Consider the following 22,727-nt stretch of genomic DNA (forward strand, 5'->3'; position numbering starts at 1 on the left):
ATATAAAGGGAGACAATACAGCAACGATACAGTGCAATACAAGAGGGTTAGGAGCAGGGGCGGACTGACCATTTGGAAACTTGGGCGCTGCCCCAGGGCCAAGGGTCAGTAGGGGGCCCCATGAGATGCCCCTGGTACCTTTTTCATAGGCTTTTTTGAGTTTGGGCAAGGACACAGGGGCCCCATGATCCCCTATTGCCCGGGAGCCCCATGAGTTGTCAGTCCGCCCCTGGTTAGGAGGGCCCTGCTCCTTGGAGCTTACAATCTAAGAAAGGCTGTTGCTTTAAGTGTATCAAAACCCAATAACAAATATGTAATATATTGCAGCATTCCAGCTCACCCTAGAGTGCTCTCCAGATTAGGGCTACAAGCACCTTGCCTTTCCTTATGTCCATTACACAAGGAGGATGGGTTGTATAGTTTACAGAAGATAGCTTGCAAAGCCCATAAGATTGTTTGAGATTTCACTTCGATTTGCCAGAAGCTACAGGGATACTGGGTTTCTATCAGGCTCAACATGTATTTTTCTTTACTTGCAAAAGATGTATTTAGACTGAAAAAAAAGATGCAACCACCAAATCTAAGGATTGGTAAACTGCAATATATAAAATTTTTGTTCTTGGGTTTAGATAAAATGTGAGGTCATGTCATCTATGGGCCAGCATCTTGGTCCTTGAAATACATACTGACCCTGGATAATGATGACATAGCCTTTTGGGAAGAAAGGAAGATACAGGCATAGTTAGGCAGTGTACTATAACAAAATAAGATAAGTGTTACACTTATGCATTTTCTAGCATTCACACACTTAAAGTTATAACATATAGAGCTACAGTATATCTGCCTTAAAACTAAAGTCTAGATATGATCTTTACTACATTGTTACATTGGTCCAGCATAGACCAATATAAGTATGTGTATTTAAAACCTGATGGACCGCTGTGGAAGGTGACAATTTTGTGGCGAGCAATCACCTGTAGTCAGTAAGCAGAAGGGAAGCTGCTCACTTGGCACCAACACCATTTACAAAATGCCTTTTTTTAATGAATACAAGGCATTGTTTGACTGTTTGAGATGGACAGGTGGAGTGGTGGTGAAATGCGCTCCACCTCATCCAATCAAAGAATGACTTGCTTTAAAAGAAAAACCACAAGGAATTATGAACATGGAGGCAGTGTTCAGCAAGCAACCTCCTGTGGTCAGTATGCAGAAGGAAAGCTGCTTGGCACAGGACCCAGGAGATAGTGGTGATCACTGAATAGGTTTAGAACAAAACTAAAATATTACTTTTACTTTGGCACGTAGTCCATCTATGCAATGATGTTATATTCGAGCCCATTTGTATGCTTTGGAGATTTAAATAACTATACCTATAATTATTATATTGCTTCCTTTCTTCTTTTTATGTTTGTCTGATATAAGAGCTGTCTGTGCTGCCCATGGTACTCTACTGTTTTAACAATTCTAATTCATCTTGTTGAGTAGTTCCAGCTACCATTCATGAAGATTTAGGCAAGCCCCAAACCACAAAGGTCATAGTTGGTAAAACACTTGTACTGGAGTGTGAAGCCAGAGGACATCCATTACCCTTAATCACTTGGATAAAAGAAGGAGTGCCTATACAGATAAGTGACAACATACGTCTTCTGTATAATGGCAAAAAACTGGAGATAAAGTCAACAATGGAGTCTGACCAAGGACAATACACCTGTGTGGCTATAAACCTAGCAGGAGAAGCTGAAAAGATATACAATGTTCACATCTTAGGTAAGTTGAATTCTCTCCAGAAGTCTTGTTCATTACCTGCTTATTAAGTATAAATTGGTTACTAAAGATGAGCTCCAGGTGCACATAAAAATAACACCTTGTAATGCAGTTGTGTATTCATTAAAATCATTAAGCATTTTTCAAATGCAACTAGAATTTCTATTATGCCTGTTGTAATTCCCTGTGCAGAAGAACACAGACTAGGAGAGGGAAAGGCAGCAGTAAGAACCAATCAGTTGTGCTGCATGCAAATATACTTAATGAAACATGCTGATAGTAGGATAGAGCAGTCTACTGAGCTCACTAGTCTGCTGCTACTCCTTTGCTGTCCAATTACAGGTTAGGTAGCAGGGAGGCGACCAGGTTGTGTTGCATTATTGCCAGATGTGTGTTTAGGTTTTGTGCTGCCCTAGGCAACACAAACATCGTGTGCCCCTCTTCCCCCAATCAGAGAGCGAGAGAGTTCAATGATCGTGTGTTTGTGTATATATATGTGTGTGTGTGTATATGTGTATATATATATATATATATATATATATATATATATATATGTGTATATATATATATAAATATATATATATATATTGTAACAGGGTTAGCTCGGCAGCGGGTGTGTGTGACCCCCTGGATGGGTGCACAACACAAAAAAAATAGGCACAGCACAACAATAGTGGAGGTGAAAACAAACAGGTGCAATTTATTTACAGTATTTACAGAAAAAAGGATAAACAAAAAGAAACATCAAAATAAATCCTGGCCAACTTGGCTACTTACTGCAACAACAGCTTCTCCCTAGCTACCCACTAGGTACAGCTTGCTGCTATACCTAGTTGCTAGTACTTGGAGGCTAGCCACACAGGCTTTGGTCTCTCTGCACACAGGTAACAGGTCAGCTCCCCAGACAGTTCAGGCACAGATCTGGTTCCAGGGTGGAGCAACTCCCTAAGCACTCTGGGAGGTTTTATAGAGGTGTTTAATGAGCCCACTACCTTCAGCTGGGCTCATTACCTCAGTGCTGAAGGACTCAGCACTTCCCTCTAGTGGTACAAATCCCCATAAAGCCTGAACCTTGGACAAATATATCGTCCATCCAGGACGCAACCAGGTGATTTCACCTGCCTACTGTCACATACCCCCCCCTCTTGTTTCAACCTTGGGGTTGTAACACCAGTAGCCAGGCAGGCATGTACCCGGGATAAAGCATCCACATTTCCCATCTGAACACCAGGGCGATGCTTCACCGTGAAGGTAAATTCCTGTAGGGCCAGAAACCACCTATTTACCCTTCTATTGGTCTCCTTATTTTGAGCCATCCATTTCAAGGGAGCGTGATCTGTGATCAGGTCAAAATGTCTGCCCAGCAGATAGTACCGAAGGGAATCTAGGGCCCACTTCACCGCTAAACACTCCTTCTCAATCGTGGCGTAATTTTCCTCGTGAGACTTTAGCTTTCGGCTGAGATAGATTACTGGGTGCTCCTCCCCCTGCCAAACCTGGGACAGCACTGCTCCTAAGCCAACATTGGATGCATCCGTCTGGACCACAAAGTCTTTTGAGAAGTCTGGGGAGTATAGGACTGGCTGGCTACATAAGGCCCTTTTTAAAGACTGGAAGGCTGCTTCAGCATCAGGGGACCACTTAACCATGACAGGCTCCTTCCCTTTTGTCAGGTTGGTTAGGGGTACTGCCATAGAAGCAAAATGGGGAATGAATCGCCGATAGTAGCCAGCAATTCCTAGAAAAGCCCGTACCTGCTTTTTGGTATTTGGGCGTGGCCAATTCTGTATTGCTTAGCTAGGGGAATTTGCCAATAACCTTTCGTCAAGTCTAGTGTTGTCATGTACCGGGCTGCTCCCAGTCGGTCGATTAGTTCATCTATCCTTGGCATGGGGTAGGTGTCAAATTTTGTAACTTTATTCAACTGTCGAAAGTCGTTACAAAATCGCCAGCTCCCATCTGGTTTGGGCACCAACACTATGGGGCTGGACCAGTCACTTTGGGACTCCTCTATCACCCCCAAATCTAGCATTCTCTGTACTTCCCCACGTATTGCCTCCCGTCGAGCCTCTGGGATTCTATAGGGTTTCAGTTTTACTCTTTCACCCGGTGGGGTGATAATGTCATGCTCCACCCCCGAGGTTTGTCCCGGCAGCTCAGAAAAAACATCTGTGTTGCGGAGCACAAACTCTTTAGCCTCCTGTTTTTGAACTGTAGACAGCGTGACTGCTATTCCAACCTCCGGAACCAAGCAGTTAGATGGCGCTGGTGACAAACCCTCAGCAACTAGGGATTCCCTGTCCCTCCAGGCCTTTAGCAGATTAATGTGGTAGATCTGCTCCGGTTTCCGCCTTCCTGGTTGTCTGACCCTGTAATTCACTTCACTCACTTTCTCAATCACCTCGTAGGGGCCATGCCATTTGGCCAGGAATTTGCTTTCAACCATAGGGATTAGCACTAGCACTCTATCTCCTTCAGCAAATGACCTGGTCCGGGCCACCCGATTGTACACCCTCTGCTGCGCTAACTGTGCTTGGGACAAATGTTCCTTTACGATAGGCATGACCTGGGCAATTCTATCTTGCATTTGGGCGACGTGCTCAATCACACTCCGGTGGGGAGAACTCTCACTTTCCCAAGTTTCCTTGGCGATATCTAACAGCCCCCTTGGGTGTCTCCCATAGAGCAACTCAAATGGTGAAAACCCTGTGGAGGACTGGGGTACCTCCCGGATGGCAAACATCAAATAGGGTACTAAATAATCCCAACCCTTTCCATCCTTATCTACCACCTTCCTTAGCATTTGTTTCAGGGTTTTGTTGAACCTTTCCACCAACCCGTCAGTTTGGGGATGATACACAGAGGTGCGCAACTGTTTGACCTTGAACAGTTTGCACAGCTCTTTCATCACCCGGGACATAAAGGGGGTTCCCTGATCCGTCAGCAGTTCCTTTGAAATACCCACTCGGCTGAAAACGAGGAATAGCTCCTTAGCTATTGTCTTGGCAGAGGTATTTCGGAGTGGAATTGCTTCTGGATAGCGGGTGGCATAGTCGAGTATGACCAACATGTACTGATGCCCCCTAGCGGATTTCACCAGCGGACCTACCAAATCCATGGCAATCCTTTCAAAGGGGACCTCAATGATGGGAAGAGGTACCAGTGGACTACGGAAATGGGGCATAGGGGCCGACTTCTGACACACAGGGCAAGAGGAACAGTAATTTTCCACCTCCTTAATGACCCCAGGCCAATAGAACCGCTGCAGTACTCTTTCCCGTGTTTTCTCCGCCCCAAAATGACCCCCAAGGATGTGTCCATGGGCGAACTCCAACACCAACTTCCTGTAAGGTCTGGGCACCACCAGTTGCTCAATGGTTTCTTCTGCCCCTTGAGCAACTCAATAGAGTAGGTCCCTTTCCACAAGGAAGTATGGATAAGCAGCAGTTTTCTCAGGACTCACTAGTTGACCATCTACTTTTACTACATTTTCCCGGGCTTTTATCAGTGTGGGGTCTTTCAGCTGTTCGGTTGCAAAATTTTCCCTATGCACCTCTAAGTCCGAGAACTCCACAACCGGCAGATTTTCATCTGAGGAGGCGGGCTCCTCCTCAGTTCCTTGGGTCTCCCCAGCTAGTACCGACAAGGGGAACTTGGGAGAGACCTCACCACACTCAGACGCTTTCTGGGATTCACCTTCCTGGTCTGCAGGGGAGACAGTGGGGGGGTCAGAACAATCCCAGAGTTCCCAGAATTTTGGAAAATCCCTCCCCACAATGGCATCATGTGGTAAATGAGGTACCAATCCTACCTGATGAGACAGGTTACCTTTGGGGGTCTCAAAAAACACAGTAGCCACGGGATACTCCCTAGTGTCCCCATGCACACAAATCACCGCCACCTTTTTATGCCCAGAGACCTTTGTAGTGACCATCTCCTCTCTTATCAAGGTTACCAGGCTACCTGAATCCAGCAACCCCACAATATTATTTCCATTAACAGTCATTTTGCACAAATGTTTCTCAGTGCCCGGGCTGGCCGTGCATACCACTGTCGCAAACAGCGACTGACGTCTATTGCTCAGAAAGTCACACTGCATAGGCTCATCCACCCCTGGGCAATTAGCTGCAATGTGTCCCTCTTGCCGGCAGCGGTAACAGACAATTTTTTTCACCGCTTCTTGCAGCCTTGGCCTACCTGGCCGCTCTTGCCAGACATTGGGTAACACTCCCACCCTCTCACTCTCTCCACCCTCACCCCTTGTAGTCATCTTACCCGCCGCTGGGGATGGTCTGGTCTTAGGGTGGAAAGTCCGTGAGTCTCTGGAAGAGGAGGTCAGGTTCTCAGTAGCCAAGTATCTCTCCACTAGATCCACCAGCTTGTCTGCAGTTTCTGGGTCTCCATGGCTGACCCACTTTTGAATAGTAGTAGGCAGAGACCTTAGGAACCGATCCATGACGACACGTTCCACAATTTTTGGGGCGGTCAAAGTCTCTGGCTGCAGCCACTTCCTGCTCAGGTGAATAAGATCATACATCTGTGACCTGGGAGGTTTCCCAAGCCGAAAAGTCCAATTATGTACCCGCTGAGCACGGACAGCGAGGGTAACACCCAACCGGGCCAAAATTTCCACTTTTAGCACATCATAGTTTTTGGCTTGGTCCGGTTCTAGGTCATAGTAAGCTTTTTGCGACTCTCCAGTTAATAATGGGGCCATCAGTCCAGCCCACTGTTCTTTAGGCCACTTTTCCCTTTCAGCAGTCCTTTCAAAGGTGGTTAGAAACACCTCCGGATCATCCTCTCCCGTCATTTTTGGCAATAAACGGCCCACAGAAAATGATGGTGTTTTACCAGAATCAGCCTCAGTCTGCTGCCTCTGCTGGAGCTGCTTCAAAACAGCCTCCATTTGTTGCTGGTGTTTCTGGTCCTGTTGCACCAGCAATTCCCTATGGCGGACCTCTGCTTGTTCCAAGGCCCTCTGCTGGGCTGCAATGCTCTGCTGGAAACTTGCATTTGCCTGTTGTTGATTGGCATTTGCCAGAGCCAACTGTCTGATTATCTCCTCCATGCTGGCCTTTAGTTACCACAACTGCCCGCATCCTCCACCATATGTAACAGGGTTAGCTCGGCAGCGGGTGTGTGTGACCCCCTGGATGGGTGCACAACACAAAAAAAATAGGCACAGCACAACAATAGTGGAGGTGAAAACAAACAGGTGCAATTTATTTACAGTATTTACAGAAAAAAGGATAAACAAAAAGAAACATCAAAATAAATCCTGGCCAACTTGGCTACTTACTGCAACAACAGCTTCTCCCTAGCTACCCACTAGGTACAGCTTGCTGCTATACCTAGTTGCTAGTACTTGGAGGCTAGCCACACAGGCTTTGGTCTCTCTGCACACAGGTAACAGGTCAGCTCCCCAGACAGTTCAGGCACAGATCTGGTTCCAGGGTGGAGCAACTCCCTAAGCACTCTGGGAGGTTTTATAGAGGTGTTTAATGAGCCCACTACCTTCAGCTGGGCTCATTACCTCAGTGCTGAAGGACTCAGCACTTCCCTCTAGTGGTACAAATCCCCATAAAGCCTGAACCTTGGACAAATATATCGTCCATCCAGGACGCAACCAGGTGATTTCACCTGCCTACTGTCACAATATATATATATATATATATATATATACAGTTGTGTTCAAAATAATAGCAGTCAGACATCACTAACCTGATCAATCACTGTATTTGGTCGAAATGATATTTCTACATGGCAAATAATTTACTAGCAGGTGTAGTACAGTAATAGAAATCCAACAGACCCAACAGTCATGACATGCATGCTGCTGATTCTGTGTAATTGAATCACTAATTGAAAGGGGCATGTTCAAAATAATAGCAGTGTGGAGTTCTATTACTGAGGTCATTCATTCTTTGAAAAACAGGTGGCAATTATTGCTCTTATTTAAGGAAGGAAGGCAGCAAATGTTGTACATGCTGGTTACAGTGCATTTCTCTCTGAAATTCTTAAGAAAATGAGTCGTTCCATACATTGTTCAGAAGAACAGCGTACCTTGATTAAAAAGTTGATTGGAGAAGGGAAAACATATAAAGAAGTGCAGAAAATGATAGGCTGCTCAGCTAAAATGATAGCAAATGCTTTAAAATGGCAACCAAAACCTGAAAGACGTGGAAGGAAGAGAAAAACTACCATTCGAATGGATAGAAGAATAGCTAAAATGGCAATGACTCAGCCAACAATCAGCTCCAGGAATATCAAAGAAGGTCTAAAGTTACCTGTGAGTACTGTTACAATTAGAAGACGCCTATGTGAAGCCAAGCTATCTGCAAGAAGCCCCCGCAAAGTCCCACTGTTGAAAAAAAGACGTGCCGAAGAGGTTACAATTTGACAAAGAGCACATTGACTGGCCTAAAGAGAAATGGCACAACATTTTGTGGACTGATGAAAGTAAGATTGTTCTTTTTGGGTCTAGTGGCCGGAGACAGTTTGTCAGACGACCCCCAAACACTGAATTCAAGCCACAGTACATAGTGAAGACAGTGAAGCATGGTTGTGCAAGCTTCATGATATGGGGATGTTTCTCATACTACGGTGTTGGGCCTATTTATTGCATACCAGGGATGATGGATCAGTTTGAATACATCAGAATACTTGAAGAGGTCATGCTGCCTTATGCTGAAGAGGAAATGCCCTTGAAATGGGTGTTCCAACAAGACAACGACCCCAAACACACCAGTAAACGTGCAACAACTTGGTTCCAGACCAACAAGATTGACGTTATGGAGTGGCCAGTCCAATCCCCGGATCTTAATCCAATAGAAAACTTGTGGGGTGACATCAAAAATGCAGTTTCTGAGGCAAAACCAAGAAATAGAGAAGAACTGTGGAATGTAGTCCAATCATCCTGGGCTGGAATACCTGTTCACAGGTGCCAGAAGTTGGTTGACTCCATGCAACACAGATGTACAGCAGTTCTCAGAAACAGTGGTTATACAACTAAATATTAATTAAGTGATTCAAAGGAAAGCAAAATCTTCAAACATTTTTCAGTTTATATAGTGAATGTTTGAGTTTGTAAAGAAGAATACAAACACTGCTATTTTTTTTGAACAGTCTAATATTCAATTTTCTTAAATTTTTTTAGAGGAACAACACACATTTGATATATTTTTCTTCATGTTTTGATTTGGAATAGAATGTGTAGTGTTCCCAATGCATTTGTGTGTATGGAAATAAAAGCTATTAAAAGGATTCTCCAACCCCCGTCCAAGCACAAACATTCCTCCCAATCCCCCCTCCTGGCTCAAATCCCCCAAACCCTCCTACTAGAACATATTCCCCCCATTCCTCCTAGCAAATACCACCCCCCAAATCCCCATTACACTTCCTAGAAAAAGTGGAGAGGAAAGAGCCAGGAGACGGTGTGCTGTGTTGTGTTCTCTGGGCTCTCCCTCCTGTCAGAACAGTGCTCATCCATGCAGCACATGAGACAGGATCACTGATAAAATAAAATAAATATATAACCTCCTCCACTACAATCCCCTCAAAAAGTCACACTTTCTCCCTAGAAAGTTCAAATTATATAACCTTTTTGTGATATACCAAAAATTATGATAATATTATAACACATTCAAAAATTCAAATCAAATCATAAAGTGTCCAATACCAATAAAAGTCCCAAAAGTGTCCAAAAAGTCCAAAATTTCAAACTTTCATCCAATAAGAAGGATTGACTCCTATTTGTGTCGGTGAAAACCTCAAAATAAGGAAATAAATCCTCTAGCGTATTACCTTTTATACAAAAATAATAATTATTCAGTGCAAATCACAGAACACTCCAAAGAAAAGTGCCAAAAAAAAAAAATATAAAAGTAATTCCTTATATGTGCACATATAACACAAACTATGAAACTGTGAGCACTCTGTGAACACTGCAACACTGTGTACACACTGTGGACCAGCACCCAATAGTACTAAATACTATTACCCTCTGTAAGTATTAGTCAGCTTATCAATACTATGGATCATAATCCTCCATTCTCTCTTCAAAGATAATTTTCCAAGGTCCTCAGAAAGACAAGAAGGGTCTTAAGACTGGTCTTCAAAGCATGGGAAAATTTAATTGCAACTTACATTAAAATACAGAGATTCCAGCTCTGACCATGGCTCCTGTACAGGCTTCACCAAACAATGCAGAAAATCATGTGTGGATAACCAACAAAATGGCCGCGGCAACACTTCCGGTTAGCGTGCGTGCGTCTTGACGTCACTTCACTAACGCGTTTCGTCACTTCCGGGCTTCGTCTGAAGTGACGAAATGCATTAAATCATATGGGACTGTACACACACACACACAGTATGATTACCACCCCCTACCTCCTCCAAGGGTTTTTCATCTCCGAGCAGCAGGACATGTGGGTAGGGGGTAGTAAAGATACTGTGCACAATAGAGCGCACCTCCTCCTGGCTCTTTCCTCTCCTCCACTTCTCTCCCTGCTCCAGGCTATCCCCTTGCCCTGGCTCTGAGTGCAGGTGGGTGAAGGAGCTCAGTGGTGAGTGGCAACTCAGGAACACCAGGGCACCCCCTCGATCTGGCCAGATCTGTCTTTCCCTCCAGCAGCAGAAAGCCAGTGGGAGAGAGTGGGGGAAAAACCAGCTTTCAGCTGCTGGAGAGATACACAGTGCATTGTTCTGCAACTGCCCTCCCCCACCTCTCATTCCTCCTACTGTCCAGCCACCTACAGGATTACCGGTGGTACCACTCTGACGGCGGCTCTGCATGGGTCAGTCCGCTGCTGCTCACCAATGTCCCTTCTTCCAGGGGAGGGCGGTATTGTCCCCCTAAAAATTGCCGCCCTAAGCAAATGCCTTGTTTGCCTCACGGTAAATACACTGCTGATTATTTCCACATAGAGAATCAGATCACTAGCTGGCTGTGCTGTCTACTACAGCTGTGTAAAGCTTGAAACTAGATGGACAGAAATACAATTTCTATGGCAGGTAAAACTACACCTGTATACAGTATGAGCTTCAATTGTGAATAAAATGTTTAGGTCGGGGCATTCAGCTTTAAGGTGTTGAAGTGTTTGTTCAATTTTAACATTATCTAAAGAAGGAACATCTATAAAAAAAATTCTCACAATTAGTACTGTATTTGGCAAAGTTTCTTGGCTGCATTTCATGACAAGTTATTAATGAACTGAAAACTCCTATCTGCACATTTTCTCACTGATGATAGTCACATTAGATTACATGTTAGGGCTCAGATTATAATTAGAGTTTGAAGGTGGGAGCTCAGGATTCAGCATACAAACTTTCTTATCTGAGCTTTTAGAGTGAAGTTTTCATGAAAACCTCCAGCCACTGAATAAGAGATTTCTTAACTGATCTGCTAAAGCATGTGCAAATGTTTGATTCATATGTAGCGCAGACCCAGTGCTTTGTCCCGTTGTTAAACCCAGGTTCCTATCCCTTAATTGAGCAAGAAGCCAAGAATAGGGTATTTTTGGCTAGATGTGTTAAATGTCACTCAATATTCAGACAGTAACCAGGTGGACAGTATTCTTTTTTGTTGTTTTATTTGTTTTGTATAACTGGGATAGGGATTGGGAAAAGCTTTGGGATTCCATGACCTAGGTAACTTGAATGAGGACACTCATACTAAAGCAGTTAACTGAAGCAAAAATAAGGTTTTCTGTATAAAAGATAGCAACAGCTTCAGCACAGGGTGGCTTCTCCTAAGGTGCAGCCCTGGCAGCAAGTCTGGAATAGTCTATCTATCAAAAAAGAGGTGTATAGACAACAGTCTCTCTCTTAGGACTTCTCTGCAGCCTGCTCACTGTAATCAAGGCAGTCTGAAGGCCTCCTTCACTTCAACTGACTCTAACACAAGGTATCCCAGGAAGATCCTTTTTGGATGTTGCTTTGGTGATCCTTCTACTCTTTTGGTGAGCTAGAATCATCCAGAACTTCTTAAGGCTGGAAGGTTTAAAAGCACTTCCAGCCTGGGTCAATCTTCGGAAGGCGAAAGACCCTGCTGCGCCCTGCCCTAACCCTTATATACTCTCTCAGCCCCCTGCTGGTCACTTTTCCTGACCAGGGATTGGCTGAGGCTGTATATAGCCAGCTCAGACTTTACCCTCTTTTCCCACTATGTTCCAGAGATTTCTGGAAAGACGGGGAGAAAGGTAAGCCTGCAGCTGCAGAACCCAGAGTAGACAAAACACAATCACAGCTCCACTACTAAAGCAGAGCCAAGAACTAAATTTGCCTTACTTCTAGTACCTAACTACATGTGTGCTACACATACATTGCAGCAACTACAAGGTGTATTTAATATTAGGGTAATTCTATTTTGGTGCTTTATATGCGGATAACATGAACTAAGTATATTGTATTTTAAGATTCTGTCCTAATCCTAAAAAAAAAAAAAATTATCATGTGTGAAGCACATGAAGTTACTCATCAAGGTATGAAAAGCACTCCATGATTAAGCTCCATTGGCGGGGTGAAATGCCTTGGCGGCATGGCTTTAGATGAAGCTGGCTTAGGCTGCTTTCACCTGTTTACTAATGGCTTTGCTAGGTGTACATTGTTTGGGACCTTTTTCTATGGTTAAATAAAACCCACACATGAATTTGTCATATGATGTCCGTACTGTCACAACAATGGGAAATGTGCCCATTTCATCTTTACATACTGTACTTGTTTCATCATATCTATATTTCTAAAATGGTTGTTCTTTGCAATTTGTACAGTACCACCAACTATACAGGATATTGATGATCCTGAAGAATACACTGTTATTGCCAGCAATCCTGTGGAACTGGAATGCTATATTAAAGGATCCCCCCTTCCAGCTGTAATGTAAGATGCATATTCATTTTATTTTCACATTGTTAAAGACATCAGTGTTTAGATTATTTTATGGATTATAGGAACTGGTTTAAAAAAAATCAATCTAAATACTTAGTTTTTTTTGTAGAAGAAAATGTAAAGCTGTTCCCCAAAATGCTCTCTGAGTACCCCAAGAGGAATTAAAGCAGTAATAAATCCAAAACCAAAAATGTAATATGTTGCATCTAACTAATTTGTAAATGTGCGAGCTGCATTCATTTATTTGTAGACTTTCTTTACTTTCTCACCTGGTGATCCACACAGTAAGTCTGTTATTTTTCAACTCCCTTTTAACCAGCCAAGCTATCTACCAAAGTGGCAGGTACAGTAGATGGTTGAGACAAACAATTTAGAATGGAACTAAAAACATCAATTTAACTGTTTCTAAAGAAAGTTACATTCAAAAAATTCCATGAGTGTAACTGTCACAGTTGCTTGCACTTGCAAATGAACTGCCAAGCCTCCAAATGGCTGCTGTCATATCTGATCACAAGGCTAAGGCTAAGATGGCAGCATCCCTGACTGTAAAGGATTGGAGGGTTTCATTCCACTTCAGCATTGACAGGGGAACTTTCAATGGTCAGCTTTTATTTGTTTATATAAAACCTTTATTCCAAAAGGAAAGAACTGTTGAGATAACTGCTTCAAAAGTGTTAGCTGGAGTTTAGCTTTAATTTGTTAGTTTACTCGGTCTAAATCTAGCACACTCTCTCCCCACATTGACAATGATGCTGTCAAAAAGTGTCTCCATTGCTCCTCCACCCAAAGTGGAGACACCCTAGGACAGCAAGTGTGTTACTGGCCAGGTCACCAGGCCAAGCTAGAGGCAAAAAGCCCAATAAAAGAAAACCACTGCAACCATCACATTTAGGAATTGGTAAGCTGCAATATATTAAATTTCTGATTTTAGGTTTAAGTATTCACTGATTTAAGTATTCACTGATTAGTTTAATGCTTCACGGAAAAGAAATAAACTGACTATAAAGATTATAAATCAAATATGTATGGTATGTTTTGCTAATTCTTTTTTTGTGATTAATTAAATCAACCATTGTTATTTTCATCAGCCTTTATTTGATATTGTTTTACAGCATACTGTATGTACATGATTTTCTGCCATTTGGGAACCAGACTCCCTGGTACAAAGTTTAATGTTTGCTTCTTCTTTAAAAGGTGGCTGAAAAATGGAATTCCTCTTGAGCCAAGCAATGATTTGCATATTCAAGCCAGTGGACAGAAACTCATCATTCCAAGCTCGGACTCATCCCATAGTGGAATTTATGAGTGTGTTGTGAAAAATGAGGCTGGAACAAGTAGAAAAATGTTTAATGTCAATGTGCATGGTAAATAATGTAGATTCCTTCTTTCTAATGCATATATTATGACGTAATAGCATCTTAAGTGATGACATGCTAATTCCATGTTTTTTAACCACTGAGCTCCTGAGGATTTACCCCCCTTAATGACCAGGCCTCGTTTTGCTACTCGGCGCTGCACTAATTCAACTGATAATTGCGCGGTCATGCAATACGGTACATAAATGAAATTTATGTCCTTTTTTACAGTGGGGATCGAAAGTTTGGGCACCCCAGCTAAAAATTTGTATTAATGTGCATAAAGAAGCCAAGGAAAGATGGAAAATCTCCAAAAGGCATCAAATTACAGATTAGACATTCTCATAATATGTCAACAAAAGTTAGATTTTATTTCCATCATTTATACTTTCAAAATAACAGAAAACAAAAAAATGGCGTCTGCAAAAGTTTGGGTACCCTGCAGAATTTATAGCATGCACTGCCCCCTTTGCAAAGCTGAGACCTGCCAGTGTCATGGATTGTTCTCAATCATCCTCTGGGAAGACCATCTCAAAGGTTTTAAATGGTCAATCTCAAAGGTTTTAAATGCCCAGACTCATCTGACCTTGCCCCAACAATCAGCACCATGGGTTCTTCTAAGCAGTTGTCTAGAAAACTGAAACTGAAAATAGTTGACGCTCACAAAGCTGGAGAAGGCTATAAGAAGATAGCAAAGCGTTTTCAGATGTCAATATCCTCTGTTCGGAATGTAATTAAGAAATGGCAGTCATCAGGAACAGTGGAAGTTAAAGCAACATCTGGAAGACCAAGAAAAATATCAGACAGAACAGCTCGCAGGATTGTGAGAAAAACAATTCAAAACCCACGTTTGACTGCTCGATCCCTCCAGAAAGATCTGGCAGACACTGGAGTTGTGGTACACTTTTCCACTATAAAGAGATACTTGTACAAATATGGTCTTCATGGAAGAGTCATCAGAAGAAAAGCTCTTCTACGTTCTCACCACAAAAATCATCGTTTGAACTTTGCAAATGAACATATAGACAAGCCTGATGCATTTTGGAAACAAGTTCTGTCGACCGATGAGGTTAAAATTGAACTTTTTGGCAGGAATGAGCAAAGGTACGTTTGGAGAAGAAGGGGCACAGAATTTAATGAAAAGAACCTCTGTCCAACTGTTAAGCATGGGGTTGAATCAATCATGCTTTGGGGTTGTGTTGCAGCCAGTGGCACTGGGAACATCTCACGAGTAGAAGGACAAATGGATTCAATAAAATTTCAGCAAATTTTGGATGGTAACTTGATGCCATCTGTGGAAAAGCTGAAGTTAAAGAGAGGATGGCTTCTACAAATGGATAATGATCCTAAACACACCTCGAAATCCACGGGGGATTACATCAAGAGGCGTAAACTGAGGGTTTTGCCATGGCCTTCACAATCTCCTGACCTCAACATAATTTAAAATCTATGGATAGACCTTAAAAGAGCAGTGCGTGACAGACAGCCCAGAAATCTCAAAGAACTGGAAGACTTTTGTAAGGAAGAATGGGCAAAGATACCTCAAACAAGAATTGAAAGACTCTTGGCTGGCTACAAAAAGCGTTTACAAGCTGTGATACTTGCCAAAGGGGGCAGTACAAGATATTAACTTTGCAGGGTGCCCAAACTTTTGTAGACGCCATTTTTTTGTTTTCTGTTATTTTGAAAGTGTAAATGATGGAAATAAAATCTAACTTTTGTTGACATATTATAAGAATGTCTAATCTGTAATTTGATGCCTTTCAGAGATTTTTCCATCTTTCCTTGGCTTCTTTATGCACATTAATACAAATTTTTAGCTGGGGTGCCCAAACTTTCGATCCCCACTGTAACACAAATAGAGCATTCTTTTGGTGGTATTTGATCACCTGTGCACTTTTTATTTTTGGCGCTATAACCAGAAAAAAGTTTGAAGAAAAAAAATTTTTTTTGAAAAAAATATTTTCTCATTTTGGTCATAAAAAATATCTAAAAAAACTAAAATTTCGTAATAAATTTAGGCCAAAATGTATTCTGCTACATGTTTTTGGTTAAAAAAAATCCCAATAAGTGTATATTGATTGCATTTTGTGAAAGTTATAGCGTCTACAAACTATGGTATATATAATGGAATTTACATAGCTTTTACTTTCTGACTGCCCATCACATTTCTTGAGGTGCTAAAATACCAGAATAGTACAAACACCCTCAAATGACCCCTTTTCGGAAATTAGACACCCTAAGCTATCTGCTGAGAGGAATATTGAGTCCATGGAAGATTTATTTTTTTTCCACGAGTTTCTGGAAAATGACAAAAACTTTTTTTTTTTTTTACACGAAGTTGTCATTTAAATGATTTATTTCTCGCACAAGCCATGGGTATATGTGGAATTACACCCCAAAATACATTCTGCTACTTCTACTGAGTATGGGGATACCACATGTGTGAGACTTTTTGGGAGCCTAGCCACATACAGGAGCCTGAAATCCAATGACCACTTTGAAAGCCTGAAGGTGCATAACTTCCTGATTACACTTCCTCACTACCTATCACAGTTTTGAAGGCCCTGACATGCCAGGATAGCCCCAACCCCCCCCCCCCAAATGACCCCTTTCTGGAAAGTAGACACCCCAAGGAATTTAAAAAGAGGCATGGTGAGTATTTTTCATTTTTTTCTCACAAGGTTTTGAAATATAAAAAAAATAGAAAAAAATATGTTTTTGTTTTTTTTATTCATTTTCCAAAAACTTGTGGCAACAAATGAGATCTGCAAAATACTTACCGTGCTTTTTATCAAGTTCCTTGGGGCTTCTACTTTCCAAAAAGGGGTAATTTGGGGGGGGGGGGGGTTAGGTGCTATCCTGGCATTTCATGGCCTCCGAAACTGTGATAGGTAGTCTGGAAGTATAATGAGGAAATAAAGCCCTTTAAAAGCCTGAAGGTGCTTATTGGATTTTGGGGTCCTGTACTTGGCTAGACTGCCAAAAAGTCTCTCACATGTGGTACCCCCATACTCAGGAGAAGTAGCAAAATGTATTTTGGGGAGTAATTCCACATATAACCATGGCATGTGTCAGCAGTAAATCATTTAAGTGACAATTTTGTGTAAAAAAAAAAAAAATTTTTTTTGTCATTTTCCAAAAACTTGTGGTAAAAAAATAAATTCTTCTATTGATTCAACATTCCTCTCAGCAAATAGTTTAGGGTGACTACTTTCCAAAAAGGGGTCATTTTGGGGGGTGGGGGCCACACATCATTCACTCTTCTAACCACCTGAAGACCAAGCCTTTTTGTTCACATGAAAAAAATCAGTATTTTTTGCTAGGAAATTAATTTAAACCCCCAAACATTATATATTTTTTAAAGCAGACACCCTAGTGAATAAAATGGTGGGTACTACAGTTTTTATGGCACATAGTACTCGTGCAGCGATTTTTCAAAAGCAATTTAAAAAAAAAAAAATACTCTTTTTTTACTTTTAATGCACAAAAACACAATACATTGGCCAATTGTTTGGTAAAATATAAATGATAATGGTATGCCGAGTAAATAGATACCAAACATGACATGCTTTAAAACTGCGCATGCCCCATTCAATGGCGACAAACTGAAAACATTTTTAATATCCATAGGCAGCGCTTTAAAAGCCTTTAAAAGCCACCATTTTAGATTTACAGAGGAGGTCTAGTGTTAGAATTACTGCCCTTGATCTGACGTTCACGGCAATACCTCACATGCATGGTGCAACCGCTGTTTACATAACGGCACAGGGTCAAGGCTTGTGCACACAGGTGTGCGCGCATGGGAGGGGCCTTTTTTTTTTTTTAGTTATTTAGATTTTTTTTTTTATTATTTTTACATTGTACCTTTCATTTTTATTTTTTTATCACTTTTAATGCTATAACAGGGAATGCAAATACCCCTATAACGTCAATGGGCATTGTCATATCTTTTTTGAGAAATCTGGGGTCTATCAGACACTCTAGATATCTCCTCTGCCCTTACATTATCTAATCAAACCAAAATCGGTGTGATCAGATGCTTTCCCAATTTACAAATGGCGCTGTTTATATCCTGCGAAACTGAAGTGATGAAATGCTTGTAGCTTCTGAATTCTTAGACTATAGAGATGATTGGCACCATTCTGGTCTGACGCTATCTGGGAGGGGCGTGAAAACCACGGGAGCGTGAATCACGTATATATATATATATATATATATATATGTGATTTTGCGCACCCATGCTGCCCTGTAGCAGTATTTCTGCTATAGGGTGGTCAGGAAGCGGTTACAGAAGAGGGTTGTGTTACGTCGCTGCGTTACTTTAACTGACAATTGCGCGGTCATGCAACACTGCACCCAAATTAAATTTACATCCTTTTTTCCCCACAAATTGAGCTTTCTTTTGGTGGTATTTGATCACCTGTGCATTTTTAATTTTTTGCGCTATAAAAAAAGGCTGACAATTTTGAGAAAAAAAAACTATATTTTGGACTTTTTGCTATAAAACATGTCCAGTAAAAAAAATTAAAAAATCAAATTTTGTCACAAATTTCATCCAAAATGTATTCTGCGACATGTCTTTGCTAAAAAAAATCCCAATACGTGTAAATTAATTGGTTTACATGAAAGTTATAGCGTTTACAAATGGTAGGAAAGATACTGGGATTTTTAATTTTTATTTATACTAATAATGGCGGCAATCAGCGACTTATAGCGGCGATCAGCGACTTATGGCAGGACTGCGGGACTGCGGCGGACATTTTGACACTGGGGGGGAACTGACTTGGGGTCACTGACATCCCCAGTGACACCAATACAGTGATCAGTGAAAAAAAAAACACTGACACTGTACTAATGGCACTGGGGGAGGAAGGGGTTAACATTTTTTTTCACTGAAAGGGTTAGGGGAGTGTTTTACTAGGGGGGCGGGGGTGTGTGCTGGACGGGGGCAGGCTGATTGAGAGAGAGAAACTCTTCCCCCCTCTTCAGCTAGTCACGAGCTGTCAGGGAACTGACACTGAGCAGGGCTGTGTGTAAACAATGCAGCCCTGCTCTCTGTCAGCGATCACTGCTAATCCCGGGGAAACGGCGGGTAATCACCGGCCGTGACCCGGTGGCTGACACCCGCTGCTGACACCCGTGGGACAGGTAGGGTTTTGTTTTGCAAAACTACGTTTTAAAACATGGTTTTTCCCAGCCATGCCGCCCTGCAACCGTTTTAATGCGGTGGCTGGGCGGCAAGTGGTTAGAGATACAGATACTGAAAGAGACTCTGTTATGGAAGAAAAGGGCAATCTATTGCAGGTATGAAGTGCAAGAGTTTAGAGATGTCTTCACATATCTGGAGCAGCTTCCCAAACCTTTTTATCGATCAAGGAAATGTGCATGAGAGCCTCAGCTCTCCTGGGTCTCTATCTCCTCATTTGCTAAACGAGCCTGCTCAGGTGATCCCATAGCATGCTGCTTGCTATGGGGGCACTAGAAAGGAAGGAAGGGCCTGGAGCACTGGCAGGGGCCCCGAGAAGATGAGGATTGGGGCTGCTCTGTGCAAAACCATTGCACAGAGCAGGTAAGTATAACATGGTTGTTATTTTTAAAAACATTAAAGGTTTGCCTTTACAATAATTTGTTAAAAATGCAGAAAAAAAACCCACATGTGCATTGCATTCTAAATCCTAAAACATGCACTGTGATTCTCCCAGCACAGTGTGCACCATGGATTTCTCATACTACAGTTCCCTTTATTTATTTTATGTCCTTCATTTGGTTTTGTTTCTACCTGAGATGTGGCCAGAAAGACTCAAAGACCCTTAGCTAGCAAAGTTCTTTACAAAACATATTTCTTAGTAAAAAAAAAAAAAAAAATCAGCCTTCACAATCACTTTAAGGCTTGATGAAGACCAGTGTCTCCTGACAGCACTAAAGGCAGTCAGCCCCTAGGAAAGGTACAACAAGGTGATCCGCAGCACAGTGACCAAGTGGTTAGCGCTTCTACCTGGCTGTACTAGGGTCGTTAGTTCAAATCCCAACCGTGACACTACCTGCCTGGAATTTGCTTGTTCTCCCTGTGCCGGCATGGGGTTTCCTCCCCACTCCAAAGACATGCTGGCTTCTGTCTAAATTGGCCCTAGCATGTGTATGTATGAATGTGAGTTAGGGTCCTAAGATTTTAAGCTCCTTGAAGGCTGGGACTGATGTGTATTTACAATATACTGTATGAGTAAAGCTCTGCATACATTGACAGCACTATATAAGTGGTAGTAGTAGTAAATTTGCAGCCTATTTTGTTTTGGTACTCAGTCTGGCACCGTGGCTGGTAAAAATTCAGAGCGTCCAGTAATGGCTGCTGTTGATATGTCTATTGCTTTAATGATATTGCCAGTACTGGCAGTAGAAGTGAGACCTGTCTCTGGAACTCTTTGGATTATTGCTTTTTTGTTAATGGCTGGAAAGTTGGGGTTTAACACCGAGCTACCACACATCCATAGTGTCCATGGTGGCCAGAGGTTGTGTACGAAAAACCCACTTACTGTACTCTCACAGCATCCTGTCTCACAGACAACTCTTGGTCACGGCTTCAGTTCGGCATGCATTCCTAGATATTAAAGCTCACTTAAAAGACTGCTGGGAGGTGGTGTGAAGAGGTTAAAGAAGTGCAGAAAAAAAAATACTTGTTGATCTGCCAGAAATGCGCTGCTACATTGCTAGTGGACTGAGTAGTATTATTCAGGCTCAAGGTTTTAAATTTTTTTTTTTCTTGCTAAACTACTCAAATCCACCTACCCACCCATCATCACCACATATCGGTTAATCATTTCGTAGTTCCAAGAACTAGAAGAGTTAATTACTATGCTTGGGAAAACAGAGCAGGCGTGCAAGACTCAGGGAAGCTCTAACTTACTGACATAATCAACAGGTATTTTTGCACTAATGTAACAGATATAACAAAATGTTTTCAGTGGTAAAAAGGAGCAAGTAAGTCAAGTTCATTAGTAGACTTTACATACACTTTAAGTTGACAAGGCTTTGTCTGGCTTTGCAACTTTTTAAAATTTCTACCTGCAGTAAACTGGCCAGATCCAGGTAAAACTCAAGGCCAAATAGGCTGCTGATTACTGCTAATTAACTATTATTTTGTATTTGTTAACATTAACTAAGTATCTATATGAATCAGATATGAGCTAACGCTCTAAAATGGCCTACTGATTCACACATTCAAAACACAAATGGACAGGAGAGCGGAATCAAAGTATCAATTTTGTGCACAAACAAAAATAGCACACTTACACTTAAAATGCTCAAGACCAACATGGAAAGGTGCAGATCATCACTGGCAGGCCTCCAGAATAGAAGTGTCAGTGACATTGTGAAGGATCCTGGTGTCAGTTAGCTGCAGACTCAATTCACTGTATACAAGTTTCAGACACACCGAGCGGGTTCTTCTGCTGCTGTTATTTCTGGTAGTTGGACTGTACATAAAAGGAGGGAGCAGCAACACATTTCAAGGGTGCTCCCACTTTGTCAAGCTTGTTTACATCGAGTGGGGTCTGCAACCAGTCAGCACCAGGATCCTCCATAACTGTTACCTACAGTTCGAATAGAATGGCGATCTGCTAATGGTCATCTGCACTTTTCCACGTTGGTCTTGGGCACCTTATGTGTCAGTTTACTATTTTTGTTTGTACAGTAAATTGATACTTCAGGAAATTGAGAGACTTCAGGAACTTAATATGTACAGTCTGGAGGAAAGAAGGGAAAGGGGAGACATAATTGAAATCTTTAAAAACATCAAGATGGTGAATAAGGTTCAGGAGGGCAGTTTTTCAGTATGAAACCAAAATGAAGAGCATGGGGACATGACCTCAAACTAACTGGAGAAAAGTTCAAAACTAATCTTAGAAAGTATTATTTTACTGAAAGGGTAGTCGATGCTTGGAATAAACTTCCAGCACAGATAGTGAGCCAGTCAATAGTAAATGGCTTCAGACATGCTTGGGACAAACATAGACCTGCACTCAGACAAAATATAAGTGAAAAAAAACAAAACAAAAAATACAAAACAAAAACGGGCAGACTCGATGGACCACTCAGTCTTTTTTCTGCTGTCATTTCTCTATATTTCTATGTTTCTAAGTACTTATTGGTGTGTTTTTTGGTCTTTATTTTGTATGATTCACACTTTTTTTTTATTTTTTATTTTGTATGATTCATACATTCACAATTACTTCATGGACACAGATGTATGAGAAAGTGCCCTTTTCCTTGCAAGGGATTATGGATATCACCAACGCTTGTCTTTAGCAAGATATTTAGAAAATCAGACAGACTATGTGAAACCAGAGACAGTGTGGCACAATTACATATGTTGTTATCATAGATCTGAATAATGATTTAGTATTGTACAAAAAAGCTACATTGTACTATAAGTAATATATTGCAATAAAAGTAAAGAGCTAGAGAAATAAGGTGATTGGCTTGGTTAGCCGGGTCTGTTTAGATTACCTTAATTTCTTGTATGTGAAAAAGTAGCATCAATCTTTTTGGCATCACCATTAATATGTAACATGTCTGCATACAGTGGTGTACTTAGGTTTTGTGCTACCCTGGGCAACACAAAAATCGACTGTCCCTTCATGGAAAGAGCCTGAAACAGACCAACATCACCCCCCCCCCCCACAGAGAGAGCCAGACACCGAAGAACAACACCACCCCCTCCTC

The 22,727-nt window shown here is 41.8% G+C and overlaps 1 protein-coding gene across 1 annotated transcript in view; it reads left to right on the top strand.

Annotated features, from left to right (window-relative positions):
* HMCN1 (hemicentin 1) overlaps window positions 1-22,727 on the top strand; it is a 468,291-nt gene that overhangs the window by 156,882 nt on the left and 288,682 nt on the right. The window contains exons 32-34 of the mRNA XM_089678830.1: window positions 1,486-1,767; window positions 12,534-12,642; window positions 13,846-14,015. Of these exons, the coding sequence (XP_089534956.1) occupies window positions 1,486-1,767; window positions 12,534-12,642; window positions 13,846-14,015 (561 nt within the window). The remainder of the gene's footprint in view (window positions 1-1,485; window positions 1,768-12,533; window positions 12,643-13,845; window positions 14,016-22,727) is intronic.

The sequence above is a fragment of the Staurois parvus genome, unplaced genomic scaffold, assembly GCF_062004578.1.
Source record: "Staurois parvus isolate SC_StPar_1 unplaced genomic scaffold, SC_StPar_1.0 ptg000210l, whole genome shotgun sequence".
NCBI lineage: Eukaryota > Metazoa > Chordata > Amphibia > Anura > Ranidae > Staurois > Staurois parvus.